Source organism: Canis lupus, chromosome 23, assembly GCF_003254725.2.
Source record: "Canis lupus dingo isolate Sandy chromosome 23, ASM325472v2, whole genome shotgun sequence".
In the NCBI taxonomy this organism is placed as follows: Eukaryota; Metazoa; Chordata; class Mammalia; order Carnivora; family Canidae; genus Canis; species Canis lupus.
Genome location: NC_064265.1, coordinates 28,098,734 through 28,117,258, shown reverse-complemented (window position 1 = coordinate 28,117,258; position 18,525 = coordinate 28,098,734). Strand labels below are relative to the sequence as shown.

Below are 18,525 nucleotides of genomic sequence, written 5' to 3'. Positions count from 1 at the left end.
ATTTCTAACAAAGTAAATATTGGAGGACCTATTGAACTGATCCTTAAGAGTTGTTTAGATGCTACATGTAGCAATTATGTAATTTAAAATTCACACCAGCTAGCTTTACCATCAAGCTATGGAATTCTTTCCAGATTTAAAACAAAACATAACCTTGTTAAACATATTATGGTTAACCAAGATTCCGCCCCCCCCCCCAAAAATCAGCCTTGAGCTCCAAGGGGTGTATTCCTAAGAGAATATTGTGATTGACACTGCTTCAGTTGACAGTTTAATTCCACTGACGTTAAATGAATGATAAAAACATTAAAACAAATCAAGTTAAATTGAGGATTAACTGTAGAAAGCTAATGCTTACAAATAATCTCTGCAGCATCCTTCCTCTAGGTTAAGTTACTACATTTTATAAGATGCTGTTATATACATAATCTCTTTCAATTTCAACTCTTTTCTAGAAATACTAAGAATATTACTTTATTGACAAAAGCGGAAACAAAATGTTTTCCACATCTAAAGATATAAAATACTTTTATAACCTGGTTTCTAGTTAAAAGAAGGTAATTAAGGTGGTTTTCCATTTTATTTACAGTTCCTCCAACTATCCTTATCCTAACACACAATCTTTTGAGACATTCTTAGATGATTAATAATTTGACCAAGAAACTATTTTTAAAGTAAAGCATAGGGATGCCTGGGTTGCTCAGCGGTTGGGCGTCTGCCTTTGGCCCCGGGCGTGATCCTGGAGTCCCAGGATGGAGTTCCACATCAGCCTCCCCACATGGAGCCTGCTTCTCCCTCTGCCTATGTCTCTGCCTCTCTCTCTCCCTGTGTCTCTCATGAATAAATAAATGATATTTTTGAATAAATAAATAAATAAAGTAAAACATAAATAAACATACTATAATTTCCAAATGCAACCCAAAGAGATCAAGGTTATTTATTCTAGACAAATTAGCCCTGCCTGGAAGTATAAATTAAACATGTCCTGAAATCTTGAAGACTATTACATTTCTATCCACTAGTCAAAGAAATATTTAAAGCTTTATTAGTTTCAGGTACATTAAATTCATATTTTTCTATGAGAAAAGCCAAATTTACTCCAAAGGAAACAACCCATTACTGGAAAGAAGAAATTATGTGCAAAATTCTCCAGCTTATAAGCCATCCCTTTAAGCAAAAATAATTTTTTAAAAATCAGGAAAAGAGCCATTCACTTGTACATCTCCGGTTCCTAGGTGGTATCTATTTAAATTCAAAATAAACATCCAAAAAGGAGTTCCAAACATGCAAAATGAGTCCCACAAAGGGATGCCTAGGACCAATCCCTGAAATTCCAGGAAATTAACACTTCAAATACTTCCTGTGACTGGCAGGAAATGTTCACAAAGCAATCTGGAGACTGGCTAAAAACCAGGTAGGCTTTGCTGATGTGGTTTAAGTGAGACATGGGAGAAAGGTCCAGAAGAATTGAAACTTAAGTTCTAAAGAAAATTACCACCATTGCTGAAAGGAAACACAAGGATAAAGTCATTCTCTCCAAGAACCATTGTACACATGGCACACTACCTAAGAACCTTCGTGCTAATTGCCCCTGGGAGCCACTATCAATTCTATCCTGTACATACCTAGAGATGTAATTTATCTATATACCTACTAGAGAAGCCTCTTTCTGGGGAACAGTAGCAATCACTCAATCACTCATGCATGCTAACCATGTGTCAACCATCATTCTGGGCACTTCACACACCAGGCTTCATTAATTCCTCACATCAAACCTCCAAAGGGCATTATCGTATTTACAGATGGGAAGACTTAGAAGCACAGTAACTCATCAGGTTTTTTAAGGAGAGAAAAAAGCTACCTGTTAGGATTTAAATCCAAACCTGTCTCCTTCCACACTGGCCCCAGGTTTCTTGTTGGAGCCCCAACCTTCTCTATAGAACTAAAGCCATAACAGTACAGAAAATTATGTACGTAACTCACCAATTCCCTAAAAACAGCAACTTCATACAGAGGATTTTCACCACTACTGTTCCTCCTTTCAATATTCAGCTATCATAACATTAATGTAACATGGCATAATAGCGTGCAAACGCCAGGTAAGGCTATTTATAATAATCATTTATTGAGCACTTACTATGTGCCAGATACTGTTCTAAATGTTTTTAACAATCTCATATGGCAGGTTCTATCACATACCCTTATTTTATTTAGACGAAGAAATTGAAGCGCAAAAAGCCAAATTATGCTAAGTGGGGATCCGGCATTCAAATTGGATTGCCAGGCTCCACAGTGCATGCTCTTAAATTCTTTCCTCTCTCTCAAAAAGAAGTTTCTAACTTCTTAACTATGTAACCCTCTTAACTATGTAACTAAGTATTATCAATCTCAATTTACAGATGAGGAAACAGAAGCTAAGAAAGGTGAAATAGTTAACCCTTGAACACAGGTTTGAACTGTGCAGGCTCACTTACATGAAGAGTTCCCATACAATAAATGTGTTTCACCTTCTTTATAATTTTCTTACCATTTTCTTTTAACTTAATTTTTTTATAAGAATAGAGTATACAATACATATACAAAATATGTGTTAATCCATTTATTATCAATTATATGGCTTCCAGTCAATAGTAAGGTATTAGTAGTTAGGTTCTGGGGGAGCCAAAAATTATAGTACATTTTCAACTGGGGGCGGTGGCCCCCCTAATTCCCACATTATTCAAGGGTGTACTGTAATTTGTTTAAAGTCACACAACTTTCAGTGGTTAAGGCATGGTTTGAATCCATTTTTTTCCACACTCCCAAGATGTTGATTCACATGTCAAAGGAAGATACTAACTATAAAAGGAAAGCAGTAATATTCTATGTATTTCAAAATAGGCCATTGATAATTCTAGGTTATATACAAATTTTTCTTAAAAATGTTTACGTGAGACAGGAAAACATGTAATTAATGGTAATGAGAAATTGACAAAAAAGGCCTCTTGATTATCACAAGGCAGAAAACCCCGGCAAGTTTTTAAGTATAATCTTTTACTATGAAGTCAAATAATAAAGACTCAATCAGACACAAGCATGCAGCATGCTTCCATCTCACCACCACTCCCTCTCACGTCAATAGACAATATGAGAGTCGGCTTTATTAGTCATGCCCCTTTTCCTAAGAGATCAAGAAACAAAAGCAACACCTAAGAATACACCTACTTTAGACTACTCTCTTAAACCTGGTAACACTCTGAAAGCAGAAGGCATAGATGTTATTTAAGATACAACTACCAAGAAACAGGTATACAAGTGCATTTAATATTCTTTGTCTCTTGTGAAGAAAGGATTTGCCTTTCTGAAATCTGTAAATCAAGACAAAGAGAAAGCCTCAGAAAAGTGATTTCTCCATTCCATCAAACAAAAACATCACTGCTTTCAAATGCTCTTTCTAATGACCCTACTAGGTTGGCATAACTCCTCTGCAGTTATATACTTCAATATTTCAGAAAATGTCTTCCACCAATTATTCATGAAGAGTAAAACTGAGCAATATAATCGTGCCGCTCGTATTTCCCACATATCCCAGGGTCTCAGGCAGCAAAACAGATCATGCATATAAGAAATATCTATGCGAAAATTACCAGTCCTACCTAGGGCAACTGAGCTTACGTTCTTAAAATGGGAAAAACAAGTGAGAAAGCAACCAGCAAACCCCACTGCCTCTCCTTTGTGCCAGTTCAGATTTTAAAAACCAAAAGACACAAGAAGACAAACTGTAATTTGTGTAAGTATCTTTCATAGCATCTTGCAGACCAGGGTGGGGAAAGAAAAGAGAAAGATTATCACACACAAGTCAGAAGTCAGTCCCGGGAATGAATAAGTGTGGTTGTTTCAGGAGAGGAAATAATATTCAGAGTTATTCGACGCTTTTGGAAAATCACCAGTGCTGTCTAGTGAAAAGGCATTAAATACTTTAATGCGACCAAAGAAATCAAGTAACATGTGAATGATGATCTAGTGGTCCAAAGTGCACAGTGGACAAACAAGTTCCACTGTCAACCTCCTAAATGATGTTCTCAAATAGGGAGGGAGGAACTTTAATAAGAGAGGAAATCTCCTCGTTAACATTCTGTTAAATTCAAAGTTATTTTTTTTTATGAAGTGAAAAACAAATCTCCATGAACTAAAAACTGTCTCGTTTCTTATAAACTAATCCAGTCACATAACATTATCAAGGCTTGATATGCAAATATACGGAGAGGCAGTGCATCCCCTTCCCTCTCCCTTTCCATTTCCCCTCGAGTGATTCCTTTCAAATAACTATTTAAAACAAGCACAGATGCTATCAGAAATGAAAACTTCCCTTCCATTCCCTAAAGACAGCAGCTCTCTCAGGAAAGCAGAATAAAGCTCAGTCAGCCCATAGCGCCTTAATTTCCGAAATGCCCTATGTTACCAAAATAAATGCTAGTATCCCAAGAAAGCAATTCCTTGGATACTTCACAAATGGGGAAAAAAAAAAAAAATCAGGAAAATAAAAAGGTGGAAAAAAAGAAAGGCAACTTAAAAGCAAACCACCACACCCTCAACTCCGCGTTGCAATCCGTCTGCCAGGGGCCTTTACCTTCATTTTCCATCGAAACTGCACTTGGGTTGATGGCTACAAAGTCTTTAGTGTCAGCCGCGGCCACACTGGGAATAGAGAGGAGAGGAGGACAAGGAAGAGAAGCCCCCGGAATCCCAGGCTGTCACCCCCTCTCCCGGCCACACGTCCCACGGCTGCTCCCACCACCCCTAGCAGCAGCATCTGCAAGAGAAACCGGGAGAAGCGGCGCTGACGGGAGACGCGCAGAGGAGGGAGCCCCCGCCCCGCCCCCCCCGCCCCAGCCCCCCGCGACGCCCCCAGCTCCAGCCGGCGGGGCGGCGCCCTAGAGACACCCGCGGGCCGGGGTATCCCCGGACGCTCCCTCCCTCAGGACCTGGAAGTTTCTGGAAATGAGGGGCACGAGGTTACACTGGTGCCCTCCCAAAGCCCCAGAACCCGGTCCTCCGGGCTGCGGGGACGGGGGGCGGGGATGGGGGGACTCACCCGCGAGGCTCGCGGGAGCGCCCCGCACGCTTGGGGCGAAAAGGAGTGGCCCGCCGAGCGGCGGCGCCAAGCGGGAGCCCGCTCCCGGCGCTGAGGAGGGAGCGCACTGAGGGCGGTCGGGGAGGGGAAAGGAGAGGAGGCGAGGGGACCCGTCACGGTCGGCCCGGCCGCTCCGGCGCGGCCGCGCGGCTCTGCGCCCGCCTCCGCCTCCTGCGCTCGGCCCCTCCCCGCCGCCCGCCGCCCCCCGCCCCGGCACGCTCCGCACTCCCGGGCCCGCCGCGGACCGAGCTTTGTCGCGACTACTTCCGCCGCGAGAGGAGCGCGCGCACGCGCACTGTCACGCACGGGCGCCGACGGCGGAAGTGGAGCTCGGGCCGCGCCGCCCGCCGCGAAAGCGTGGTTGGTTGCGGGTGCGGAGCAGTCCCGCGGGAGGGCGCGCCGGGTGCGAGGCCCTCCCCGGCCCTCCCCGGCCCTCCCCGCCCTGTGGAGGCTCCTCGCCGACCCCCGGTGCCCGCCCGTTTCCACGCACCCACTGGGCGCGAGGGGCGGAGGCCCAGCCCCGGCCACGCATCGTCGAGAGGCCGCCGCGGGGCCGGGCCAAGCGGGCGGGCCCGCGCGTGCTCCGCGCCCCGCAGGTGTCCGAGGGTCCGCAGGTGTCCCGACTCCTCCCCACGTCGGGATGGCCGTCACAATCTCGGCGGGCGACGCGAGGACCTCCGAGGGAAGGGGCGAACGCAGAGAGACTGCGGTCCTCCGTGGGACTTGCCACCCGCCCTCGCAGGCCCCCGGGGCGGCCGCTTGGCCCCGACCGCGGGCGCAGGTCGTGGCGGGGCGACTTCCCGAAGTTGTGCGCGGCCAAGGGATCGGTCTCCTCCAGGGCCCGTGTGTGCGGAGACGGCGAGCATCGGCTGCAGAGCTCGGGGGAGGGACTCCGCCTTTTCAGGTGTGTGGAACCCGAAAGGTTGGAACACCTAGCAGCGAACTGAGCGTCCACACGTGGAAGCCGGAGAAGGTGCATCACCTTCGGCCACTGGCTGTGTCTTTTGCCGCTTGAATCTTTCACTTGCTCAGCATCTTCACCCAGACAACCCCCCTCTCCCCCCGCCATAAGTAATTTTTTTTTTTTTTTATGGACAGTTGATGTTAATAAATAAGCCTTGGTAAACCAGAAACAGACTGAAACGAAGTCCTCTCACACCCAGATCCGCTAGAGGGCAGGGCTACACCTGCTGAGCTCGACCGCTTCCGCCACCAAGAACCCGACGGCAGAAGTCCTCCCTTGTGTGCTAGAGGTATTTTTCTCCATTCACACTTTTTCTCATTAAAAAAAACAACAGCAACAAGAACAAAAAAACTTGCCCCTTATCTCAGATCCTGTAACATGTTCTCTGACCACATGTTCGATGTCAAAATAGTGGTTATTTCTTTTTTTTTTTTTTTTTTCATGATAGGCACACAGTGAGAGAGAGAGAGGCAGAGACACAGGCAGAGGGAGAAGCAGGCTCCATGCACCGGGAGCCCGACGCGGGATTCGATCCTGGGTCTCCAGGATCGCGCCCTGGGCCGAAGGCAGGCGCTAAACTGCTGCGCCACCCAGGGATCCCTCAATGTCAAAATAAACAACCGAACCGAGTTACCTGTGTTGCCCATTTAATCCCAAATATGGGGGAATTAGTCTAGGGTCAAAAGTTCTGGACAGCTTTCTAGATGCACTTCTCCACGAAGAAACGTTAAGGTTTTATTCGACGAAGTCACTTTAAAATTCCCAAACCATAAATATAAAACTAGTTTCTAATGTCCCGAGTTACTATCCATGACGCTTCTGGCTTACATGCTTAGAGATTTTTGCCTACCCAGTGGTGTTATAAGCACCATTTGTAATGCAATGAACGTGCTATCTCTTGCTCAGTGTTGTGATTAATCTTTAATGACTATTAGTTACTATCCTTTTGGACCTTGACGCCACAGCATCCTATTAAAAACATAAGCATCTAAAGTAGAAGATGCAAATGTAGACATTATTTGAGACTAACCTATGATCTTATAAAATAGAGAGTAATTTCCCTGTACAGAATCTGATACTGGGTTGCTTTAATTAGCTGAGAGATTTTATCTGAGGTAACTTCAGAATTATCTGTTGTGCACTGCAATGCCCCAGCATTAACACTGAATTCATAATTAACTCCACCCCCCTCTCCCAAAGATATATCTCACCCCATGGTTTACACCTAAAGTGGCTTACACTGGAATTTTACTTTTTGCCTGCCTAAATTATGAAAGCCATTGTTCCTATTACCAAGGCAAAAAAGAAACTGGATAAAACCAGCTTTGTCCAGAAGAATTATTACATACTGCCTGCATTCCTAATCCACCATCGGTCGTCTCACAAATTCCTGGGCTTGGGAGCAGCAAAAGCCTTAAAGGATAGCTGCTGGTTCAACCACTCCTCTGATCCTTCACCCTCATCAACACATCTCCACAGAGTGATCCTCTGTTCTGTGTCTGAACACCTCTTCCACCCAAGCTAGCCAACATCAGTAGCACCGACTTTGACTTCCTATGTAAGTGAAAGATAGCATTTATTAACACTATTCAAGTCAGAGCAGTGGGGAGTGCTTGAACTGTGAGCTTCAGAAATCCTTGTCCTCAAAAAAGAAAGAAAAAAGAAATCGTCGTCTTTCTCTCTGTTTTGTCATCTGATCAGCTAACCTGCCATGAGACTTTTGTGTGGCAATCTCCACCTCCTCATCTTGGGGGAAGGGGCCTAAAATATATGTACACTGCCTTATGTAAATATACATACATATGTGTATATACATTCACCTATACATAATGTACATATATTTCAGATACAGATGTAAGCATAGATAAGTATCCTTTCTCTCAAAAGATTGTGAGGATCTGATAAAATAAAGACAGGTTGTATTTTATAGGCACTATAAAAGTATAAGTTCAAACAAGTGAAAGCATGGACTATTAGCTACCTAGAATGAGATTAATGGCAATGAAATGTATTATGTTCAAGTTCCTTCTGTTTTCTTTTTCATGAATCGTTCTAAAAACCCACTCATTTGGTTCTGAATATTTAACCTGCAAAATTAATTAAATGTGTCTGATACATATGAGCAATAAAGGGGAATTTGTCAGGCCTCCCTGCTTGGGGGAAATACTACAAATAGGGAAGATTGAGGAAGGACTGCCATAGTGTTCTATTTATACTGCACCTTGTTACACAAAGTAAGGCATCTTGTTTTTTGTTTTTTTTTTTTAATTTTTATTTATTTATGATAGTCACAGAGAGAGAGAGAGAGGCGCAGAGACACAGGCAGAGGGAGAAGCACGCTCCATGCACCGGGAGCCCGATGTGGGATTCGATCCCGGGTCTCCAGGATCGCGCCCTGGGCCAAAGGCAGGCGCCAAACCGCTGCGCCACCCAGGGATCCCCAGGCATCTTGTTTTTAATATAAAATGTGATAGCTGACATTTTTTTTTTAAGATTTTATTTAATTATTCATGAGAGACACAGAGGGGGAGAGAGAGAGAGAGAGAGAGAGAGGCAGAGACACAGGCAGAGGGAGAAGCAGGCTCCACGGAGGAAGCCCGATGCGGGACTCGATCCCAGGACTCCAGGATCATGCTCTGGACCAAAGGTGGCACTAAACCTCTGGGCCACCGGGGCTGCCCAATAGCTGACATGTTTATAAACCTGGATGATAAATATGTGGCCTTTAGGATTTAAAAAATTAACCTGGGAAATGTTATTTTAAAATCTTTCCTCAATGTTTTATTTTAAAGGCTATTTTAACCTTGTTTTAAGTACCAAAGGTTAATAGTTAAGAAATTTCACCTAGTGCTAGAAAAAAAAAGTCATTTTTTTAAGGTAGATATGTTAAAAGCATATAAAGATGTAATGCTTTATTGTTACAAGCTAACCTACTCAAACAGAGCAACAGCAGAAGTATTTTTCTTTCTGTGGGAGAAAGGACATGCTAAGGGTCAAGTCTGGGGAAATACAGCCTTACTGTGAGAAGAGTCTTAGGGAATAAGTGTCTAATAATCACCTGCCAGAATTACTGTACATCTGCTTGGTTCTATATCTTAGCAGTGCTGGAAGAGTAAAAATAAGAAGCAAGAATAAAAATCAAATGAGCTCAAAAATGAGCTACGTGTGTTTGGTTGGCTTTACTAGCACAGAGATACCCAAGTAGTTTACAAATATTTTATCAGCCCACAAAATTGCATAGCTTCTACACTTGCTAACATTCTAAATATGAAATGCTTGCTGAAACTGAGAAAAAGAAACTAGAGAATTTAAAGTGTGTTTTTTTAATTAAAAAAAAATCTGGGATGCCCGGGTGGCTCAGCGGTTAAGCATCTGCCTTCGTTCAGCTCAGGAGGTGATCTTGGAGTCCCGGGATCGAGTTCCACATCGGGCTCCCTGCATGGAGCCTGCTTCTCCCTCTGCCTGTGTCTCCGCCTCTCTCTCTGTGTCCCTCATGAATAAATAAATAAAATCTTAAAAAAAAAAAATCTATATATGACTCAGTTTCCCCATTCACAAATTCTGAGGTTTTGGTGATAATTGTGATCTTTGGTATGTACTACCAATCTTCTGGATTGGAGGTGAGGGTAATTGGGGGCACAGGTGAGGATAAGAAAAGGGAAGAACAAAGTGAGTATGAGTCCCATATCCAGAAGTCATCTCTGGACTTCATTTTTCCCACAGAATATAGACATGCAATATCCCATATTAATATTACATATACCCCCAAGATTTATCTTGAGATAAAATGTACCTTTTTAGAAGATATTCTGTCTGGTTTCCAAATGCATAACGCATGTCTGGCCCAAAAACATTTGTCTGTAGTATATATCTAATAAGGACCTATTGAATAAATGAGTAATCTGGAAAATGGTCATCATAAATACATATTTATTGTTGCATGAGTAAACATAATCCCACCTTTTTATTTTTTAAACATAATCCCCATCTTTGACTTCTCTGCTTGCTACCTATGATCAAACTAAAACATGAGCTTCTACTGTCCTGTAAAGCAAAGAATTAAGGGATTTTCCAAGGTTTAAAATTGAACTTAAATCTCTGAACCACAAAGGGGTTGACTAGGATAACTTGGTCTGAACAAGAATAAGTCCTAATCATTGTAAGAAGTATTGAGTACTGCTCAACGAAGATGAAATTTCACACCCAGATTTTGAACCCAAGTAACCATTTGAAATTAAAAGATAAGGATGTTGAGGTGGCTGCTTCCTTGCACAAGGAAATTTCACTGAACTTTTGCTTTGGGTTTTGATGGCATGCATATCAATGCCTGGCAAAGTCAAAAGCACTACAATTTCCTGCACAGTCTTCAGTTATTACCCTAGGTATCCAGGAATCTACTCTTAATGCTTAGACAACACATCTTGGAGACCAGGTATAAGCAACAGGCCTTAGAATAGCCAACTACAGGGATCCCTGGGTGGTGCAGTGGTTTAGTGCCTGCCTTTGGCCCAGGGCGTGATCCTGGAGACCTGGGATTGAATCCCATGTCGGGATCCCAGTGCATGGAGCCTGCTTCTCCCTCTGCCTATGTCTCTGCCTCTCTCTCTCTCTCTGTGACTATCATAAATAAATAAAAACAATTTTTTTAAAAAGTTTAAAAAAAAAAAAGAATAGCCAACTACATTAAGTTGCCACTGGCCGCATCTTCTCCTAATTTGGGGAGTTTTGCAGATAGGTTGGTGTCGTAAATTAGTTGAAACTATCAGACAGATTCCACATTATATATACCAGCCCCTTGCTGTGTTTGCAGTAATAGCTTAGCCTCCTCCCATTCAAATCCTTCCTCAATTTCACATCAGAAACATTTTCAATCTCTGTTGACTGTGTTGCACACTGGGGTTTGAGAGAGCTTTGAGGAGTACCAAAGACTACCAAAATGGTACATTCACACTTAAAAGTTTTCTAGCCCACCATTTTCTAGAAGTCATATTTTTTTGCAAAGCTTTCATCTTTGCCTGAACTTGTCCCAAGTCCTTTCAGGCCTCCTGCAGAAATCATCTCTCTCCACTGTGCTTTCCATTGTGAGAATAAATGAGAAAAAGGGCACAAAAATGCCATTATGATAATAAATTAAAGAGAGAGATCAACGGCACAGAAATTGCTCAAGGTTTTATGAGGATTCAGAAGCTTAGCCCTGGACAGTCATGCACAAAGACCCTATTCCTATCGAGCGTACTACACAAAATCGGGAACTCACAGCAAAGAGACAAGTTTACAAAATAGCTAACAGAAAGGAGAATTGCAATTTGGCAAGATGGTTTTGCAAGATAGATGATAGAGAAGGAGAATTACAGATTGGCAGGAAGGAGTTCTTGCAACACAAGCAAATTGTTAAATCTTCAGGTTAAAGAATCCATCACTACAAATAACGATCAGATGGAAAATTAGATTAGCATTTTATATATATATATAATATATGCATATATTATGTGTGTGTATATATACACCTTCAGGGAACCTCCTTGGTTATAAAAGGCAATGTTTATATAGCCCTATTTCAGAAGATATTAAAAATAATATTGCCCCCAAAAAATAAAAATAATATTGCCAAATATTCTATATTGGGAGGATTAAGAAAATGAGAATTTTGGAAAGAGAGAAAAAAAGCTTTCTACAGGCCAGGAACAAATAAGTTGAAGTGCAAATTAGAGGCTTGAACTGGCCCAAGCAGTCCCTAGTTCAAACAATTGAATGCATAACTATTTTCTAAGAAACTACTACCTCAATCATAGGAATATTAGTATTCAAAGCGAACAGTGTCCCTCTCTAGATTATTGAACAAGAAGCTGACAAACTAGAAATGGCATCGGGCCCTATGAGGAGAGCAAAAGGAACTCTCTGTTATATTCCAAACGATAAAGTACATCTTGTAATGATTGTTACCAGTGATCCTCAAACATCCATTCCCCTCCAGGATCATTAGTCTATATTAGTGTTTCTCAAAGTATGGCCCCCACTACCAGCAGCATCAGTATCACTTGGGAACTCATTAGCAATGTAAATTCTCAGAACCCACTCAGACCTACTGAGTCAGAAATTATGGGTGGTTGGACTCAGCAATCTGTGGTTTAACAAGTCTTCCCCATAATTTTAAGTGTTTGGAAGTGCTGCAGCCACCTTATTACTCCACCAACCCCTCTTCCTCAGAAAAGCCAACACCAGGGATGGCAAAGTAGTGATCAGAGGAAGTCAAGTCCTTTAATACACAATTATAAATACAGCTATAAATAAATATAAATATATATATATTATTATTAAATAAATTAAAATATATTTATATATAAAATAAATATAAAATACAGCTATAAAGGACACAAGTCCTTTAATACACAATTTAATACACAACCAAGTCCTGTCCTACCACAGGACTTCCTTTATTTTTTTTTATTTTTTTTCAGGACTTCCTTTAATATGAAATACTAAACAAATTATATTTTCTGTTGCTTATAGCTGGGAGCATCCTAATTGATAAAGTTTAAATGAGAAAAAATAGTTTGCTTTAGATAAATAGGTTAATGTATTAGTTGGTTGATGATTTGGCTGCTCCTATACAAGATGAGAGAATTCAAAATACTATGACAATGCAAATTATAAAATGTTAAATAATGTACTCTAAATATTAAAGGCAATGTTAATCAATGGGAAGTTACAGAATAAGATGTCAGAGAAACTGAACAAGGGAATATTGTCTGTTTTTTAAATTAGGTGATTTCCATATTAGCATAGAGAGTAAAAAATTGGCTATTAATATCAGAAACTCCTTTGAAAAATTGTACTTAATTACTAATCAGGAGTTTTTTTAAATTATGTTATTCTGCACATTATTCTTGAAAACTAGTTCGATTTTAGAATTTTTATTTTCTTACATAGTTGTATGTCCCAGACCAGATTTTTTCTAGTTTAATTATTTTTTCTTGTTTAATTACTCAAGTAATGACTACTTAGTGATAGATTCTACTGTGAAATTGCTAAAATAAAATTAAGTTTAGCAAAGTCATTTTTTTTCCAACAAACTTGACAAAAATATTTATTATTTTGAAGCTTGCACATCAACTTGTTTCTATTTTCTAACTTAGGGCAGTTAAAAAGCTATGACATTAGGGAAGAAACTAAATATATTCTTCCCTAATTTAAATGATTAAATTGCTCATTTTGACTCTGAAAAAGCACTTGGAAAGATAAAGATTGCATACTTGATTAAAGAATTTGTATTACTTTTAAAGAAATTCGAATCAATTTTCACTGAACAGCCAACAAAACACATTTGTTTAGGGCTTTTCACTTGACATAACACTTCCATGTACATAATTAAATTTAATCCTCACAACCTTGTGAGGTAAGCAGAGTAGATCTTCCTAATTGCTTTTTATAGCTGACAAGGCTGCAACTCACACAGGTGAAACTCTGAACAAGAATTTCTCACTATTCAGCGTCAAAGCTGGGAATCCAATATCCTCTTGGCTCCCATTTCCTTAAAGCTATCTCAGTGACCCATTAGAGAATATGTGAGAAGCTGCCCTGTTTATTGAATTACCTTTTACAAATTGTCATTTTGTTTTGTTAAATTCTTGCATCTTTCAACTCAACTCAAGGCACTCTGATACCTTGATGGGCATTAACTCTTAAGCCTAGAATATCTGCCCTATAGCTCATTTGATGGCATTCAAGAATGTATTAATTAATAAGGACTTGATTTTATGACATTCTTGGCCATTGTCTCATCTATTCACTTGTTCTTATTTAACCTTCGGACACTGGGGAAATCATGCTCCAAGCAGAAACTATTTTAGAATCCCTTGGGTTTATCTTTTCAGAGTTGAAATTACTGCTAAAATGGAAGTGTAATCCTAAGAGTAAATAATTACAGTCAGGCATTTAGAGAGATTATTCAATAGGTAATTGAGATATGTTCATTAATATGCTTTATTGAAAAATCAACAGAATACATATTAAACACATGTAAGGATCTAAAAGCCACTGAACAGTATAGGAATAGTGATTTTATCATTCGAAGTGGTAAAGTTTTCTTTCTTCTGATCTTATATTTATATATAAACCAGACTAGGGGCAAGGAATTGAGAGATTTTGTTTCAAGTGTTAAGATTTCATAATGGTTTTGGATAGTATGAAGGACATACAATTACACCTTTTCTATATTCCATTATTTAAATCAAGAATTACAATTATCGGGAATCCCTGTGTGACTCAGCGGTTTAGCACCTACCTGCCTTTGGCCCAGGGCGTGATCCTGGGGTCCCAGAGATCGAGTCCCACATTAGGCTCCATGCATGGAGCCTGCTTCTCCCTCTGCCTATGTTTCTGCCTCTCTCTCTCTCTATTTCTCTGTGTCTCTCATAAATAAATAAATAAAATCTTAAAAAAAAAAAAAAAGGAATTACAATTCTCAGTTGCTGCATCACTTCAATCAGTAAACAGCTATGAAGGAAGGAATTAAAAAGATAAAAACATATTTTTGATTACTTTTATGATGAGGAATAGAAGCAGGAAAATGTTCACCTTTAGCCCAGAAAGCTGACTTATAGCCTGCATAATTTCGATAAGGATCAAATATGTACTATTTACTACATATTTAAAGGGTCTCATGACTGCCTGTACATCTCACTGATAGTTAATACCATGCTGAATGATAAGCACCAGAGAAATCTTGCGAAAGTAGTTCGATGAGTAGAAATTTGAAGAAAACATTCATAATCTAATACTCCTGCACATCCCCTCCCCCATGAGCACTGAGCATAAAACCACCAGCTTCATACAGCAAAAGTGCAGCTCTTCCTGTCCCTGTGCTACTTAAATAAACTAAGTTGTACCATAAAATGTCTCAAGAATTGTTTCTTGACCATCTCACTCAATGATCTCACAACACTTAGAGCAAGACGCTGTTCAAGGACTTCTTGCATTACTAAGGATTATATAATGCTACTAGGCATAGGGCAGCTATAGTGAAAATGGCCAGTTAAGAATCTATGAAGCTTTAAATCATCATGACTATCCCCCTGACTTTGGCAATGGCTCTCCATCTTCCAAATGGCATACATGCTTGAGAAGGTACAAACCCTGTCAGCTTTGATTTTTGAAAATATGCATCACCAAGTGATCTACATCGATTGCATTGATGGTTCTCAAAAGTACCACCCAGGAACTTTTTAGAAGTACAAATTCTGTGGCACAACGGCAGACCTACTGAATTAGCAACTCTGGGGGTAGGGCCCTGCATTCTATCATTTTAACTAGTCCTTCGGGTGATTGAAGTGCTAAAATTTGAGCACTGATCTACAGGAAACTTAAAACTTTCATCTAAAAATATTTTGATCAGTAGTCCAGTAGTCCTCAACTCTGAAAAATAGTGTCAGGGTGTATATCAGTATTTTAAACCTTTTCCAGCATTTCTCAAAAAATGAATTAAATTCTTAAAATAATGTTCTTAAAGTTATAGGACTTTGATTTTCTTTGAGTAGATACCTGTTGGCCTAAAACGAGTTATTTTACGTGACCAGGGGAAATGACATCAAGACCATAAAGAGATCACATTTTTCCCCTCTTACATAACCCTGAGCTTCACGTTAGCATAGCCACAGTTTGGTATGGAGGAAAACAAAAATTAGAGGGGCATTGCACGGACAATGGAGCTATAGTTTTGTTTGCAGCTCTAAGTCAGTCTTTGTTTTCTTATTTCAGGTCAGGCCCTTTGGAACAATGCGTCTTTGACCAGGTATATCAAGCTTTAGCAGCCTTGTTAGATGAAAGAATGGGGGGAAGCTTCATTAAATAGAAAATGCCATTCTATTGAAACAGTGTATTCCTTAGAGAAATAGTCTCAGCCTTTAAAAACAAAACATATTTTTAAGAAGCTGTATAACATTTCTGAGGCTATAACATTTCTTCTAAAGTACATTATATAGAAATTGTATGTTGGGGATAGAGCAAAAGGATCATATTTAAGACTAATGAAATAGGATTTTACACTATTCAATAAGTGTAAACACTTTGATTACAAACTATGCATTCCTATAGACCAAAATACTTCTGTTATATTCTTTATTTATCTTGAGATGTACTTACAGGCTATAGCCTAGTTTAGAGGTAAATATTATAATAGGGATAATGGTATAGGACACAATTATAAGGACTGCTTATTAAAGGCAGTTAATTGTAGAAGAAAGGAAGAAAAGTAAGATGAGTCAGGAGTTTCTACTAAGCAGATAGGGACACCTGGGTGGTGCAGTCCCCCATTAAGTGTCCAACTCTTGATTTCAGCTCAGATCATGATCTCAGGGTTGTGAGATCGAGCCCTGTGTTGGGTTCTGCACTGAGCATACAGTCTGCTTGAGATTCTCTCTCCCCCTCTGCCCATCTCCCTGCTCACACTCTCTTTCTCTCTCTCTCTCTCTCCCAAAATAAATAAATTAATCTTTAAAAAAAAAAAAAAGAGGAGGATATACATGAGAAAACTGGGCATTTGAATACATCACCAAGGAGCAAAATATAGCAAAGAAATCCAACATAGAGGTGATTTTATCCAGAGATAAGTTACAGTAACTACGTTATAATTGCAAATAACAGATGAGTTTGTAATAGCTTGATTACATCTTAATGAATTCTTAAAGACTTTCTTTAGTGCTATAATCTTTCTACTGTGTAGTCTTTAACAGCAATAACATGCTTTTGCTCTATGTGTGTTAACTGCCCTGCTTGGAAGGATAGTAAATGGTGTGTTTAATATTGATTACACCAATATAGGAATTTTAAGGTCTGTTGTATTTGGAAATTATTCCATTACAAGTAACAAGTCCTTTGCAAATATAAATGGGGGTATGGGTAGGGGACCTTTGAGATTTAGCAGTATTAGAACATCTCCATCTTCATAGTGCTATCTACTACAGAGCAAAATACACTGAAAGAACATCCTCTATCACAGAACGTCCTCTATCTTAATTTGGTGGAGTTGGGACCTCAAGCTCTTCAGAATAGGACCACATACAACATTACTTTTGAAGCATGGACTCTTGTGTATTAGGTATGGTATAAATACCATTTTTGTGTTATACCATTCCTCTAGAGCTGGATTTTCTCAGAAACCAAGGCAACTTAAGTTTCAGGGCCATTCACTTACAGAGGCCCCTTTGAAAGTCCTTGAAGAGACTCTAGCAATGTTCTCATAGTCTTATGGTTTGATAAAATTTACAAAGGATATTTTTGCTGCAATTAATTTCAGAGTTACTCTTTTTGCTGACCTTTCCCCCTTCACACTTTTCCTATCAAGTAGCATTGGAGCACCCAAGGGCAAAATTTTGGATCTGGCTTACAAGAAGTTGAGATGGAGATATGTTTAGATTTCATTTGGATTTAGTGAGGTACACAAATATGGTTTGTAGTCCTATTTGTGTGCAATTAAGTTATTGCTGGCTGTCCTGGTAGGGAAAAGACATCCATGAATATTTCATTCCCTACTATTCTAAATTACAAGGCCTGGGATCCCTGGGTGGCTCAGTGGTTTAGCACCTGCCTTCGGCCCAGGGCGTGATCCTGGAGTCCCAGGATCTAGTCTCACATCAGGCTCCCTGCATGGAGCTTGCTTCTCCCTCTGCCTATGTCTCTCTCTCTCTCTCTCTCTCTGTGTGTGTGTGTCTCTCATGAATAAATAAATAAAATCTTTTAAATAAATAAATAAATAAATTACAAGGCCTGAAATCTTTATATATATAAATGCATCCACTGGTGCCTAGCACCTGAAGTATGTGGGTGGAGATAGCCAGAAGCTAGACTATGGAACTTTCATATACTGTTATAAAAAAAAAAAATATATATATATATATATATATATATATATATAAATTAACTATGTTAGAGTATCCAGATTTTTTTATTATCTCCTTAAAGAATGTGGATTGATTGTTAAAGAATCTGAAACCCAAAAATGTAGGAACAAAACATCTTAGGGTACACTAGTTAGTTGTTCAAAACACTTATTTTTCCAGATTTTGTGATCTCAAATTTAGCACCCAAATTTGTAATTTGTTGTGATTTCTTATTCTATTCTAATAGTCAACTTGTCTCTAATTTAATACTTATAATTTTATATTATTTTTCTTAGAAGTTCCCCCAAATTGAATGACTTTCAAGCCTCTGTTAAAAAAGGGACAGCAGGCCCAAAATGGAGTCATTTATGCTAAGTCCCATGCCACCAAACTGAGACATACTACCCAATTTAATTACAGTTTTAGCATCTCCCAGGAATGGCATCTTAGTCATCTGGAATCACTTGGTCAGCACTAGTGAAGTAGTCTGCCTGATAGACCCCTGCCATCCCCTGAAGGAAGATAAACTTGCTACAACCAATCTGCTTTTTTACTAATACAACTTCCTTATC

At 39.9% G+C, this 18,525-nt stretch overlaps 2 protein-coding genes across 6 annotated transcripts in view; one reads left to right on the top strand and one right to left on the bottom strand.

Moving 5' to 3' along the window:
• The window catches only part of ATP2C1 (ATPase secretory pathway Ca2+ transporting 1), a 139,241-nt gene extending 133,621 nt beyond the window's left edge, over window positions 1-5,620 (bottom strand). For 3 of the 5 annotated variants that reach the window (XM_049099929.1, XM_049099931.1, XM_049099930.1), the window contains exons 1-2: window positions 5,604-5,620; window positions 4,610-4,792 (exon numbers count right to left, since the gene is read on the bottom strand). Coding sequence is in view for 1 of the 5 variants with exons in the window: in XM_049099930.1 (XP_048955887.1) it covers window positions 4,610-4,615 (6 nt within the window). In the remaining 4 variants the exon portion in view is untranslated. Of the gene's footprint in view, window positions 1-4,609; window positions 4,793-5,074; window positions 5,274-5,603 lie in introns of those variants that run through there. The other 2 variants (XM_025449080.3, XM_025449083.3) reach the window with 2 other exon arrangements.
• LOC112661035 (serine/arginine repetitive matrix protein 1-like) overlaps window positions 4,642-18,525 on the top strand; it is a 49,202-nt gene continuing 35,318 nt past the window's right edge. The window contains exons 1-3 of the mRNA XM_049099601.1: window positions 4,642-4,794; window positions 5,018-6,017; window positions 6,277-6,366. Coding sequence (XP_048955558.1) covers window positions 4,642-4,794; window positions 5,018-6,017; window positions 6,277-6,366 — 1,243 coding nt within the window. The remainder of the gene's footprint in view (window positions 4,795-5,017; window positions 6,018-6,276; window positions 6,367-18,525) is intronic.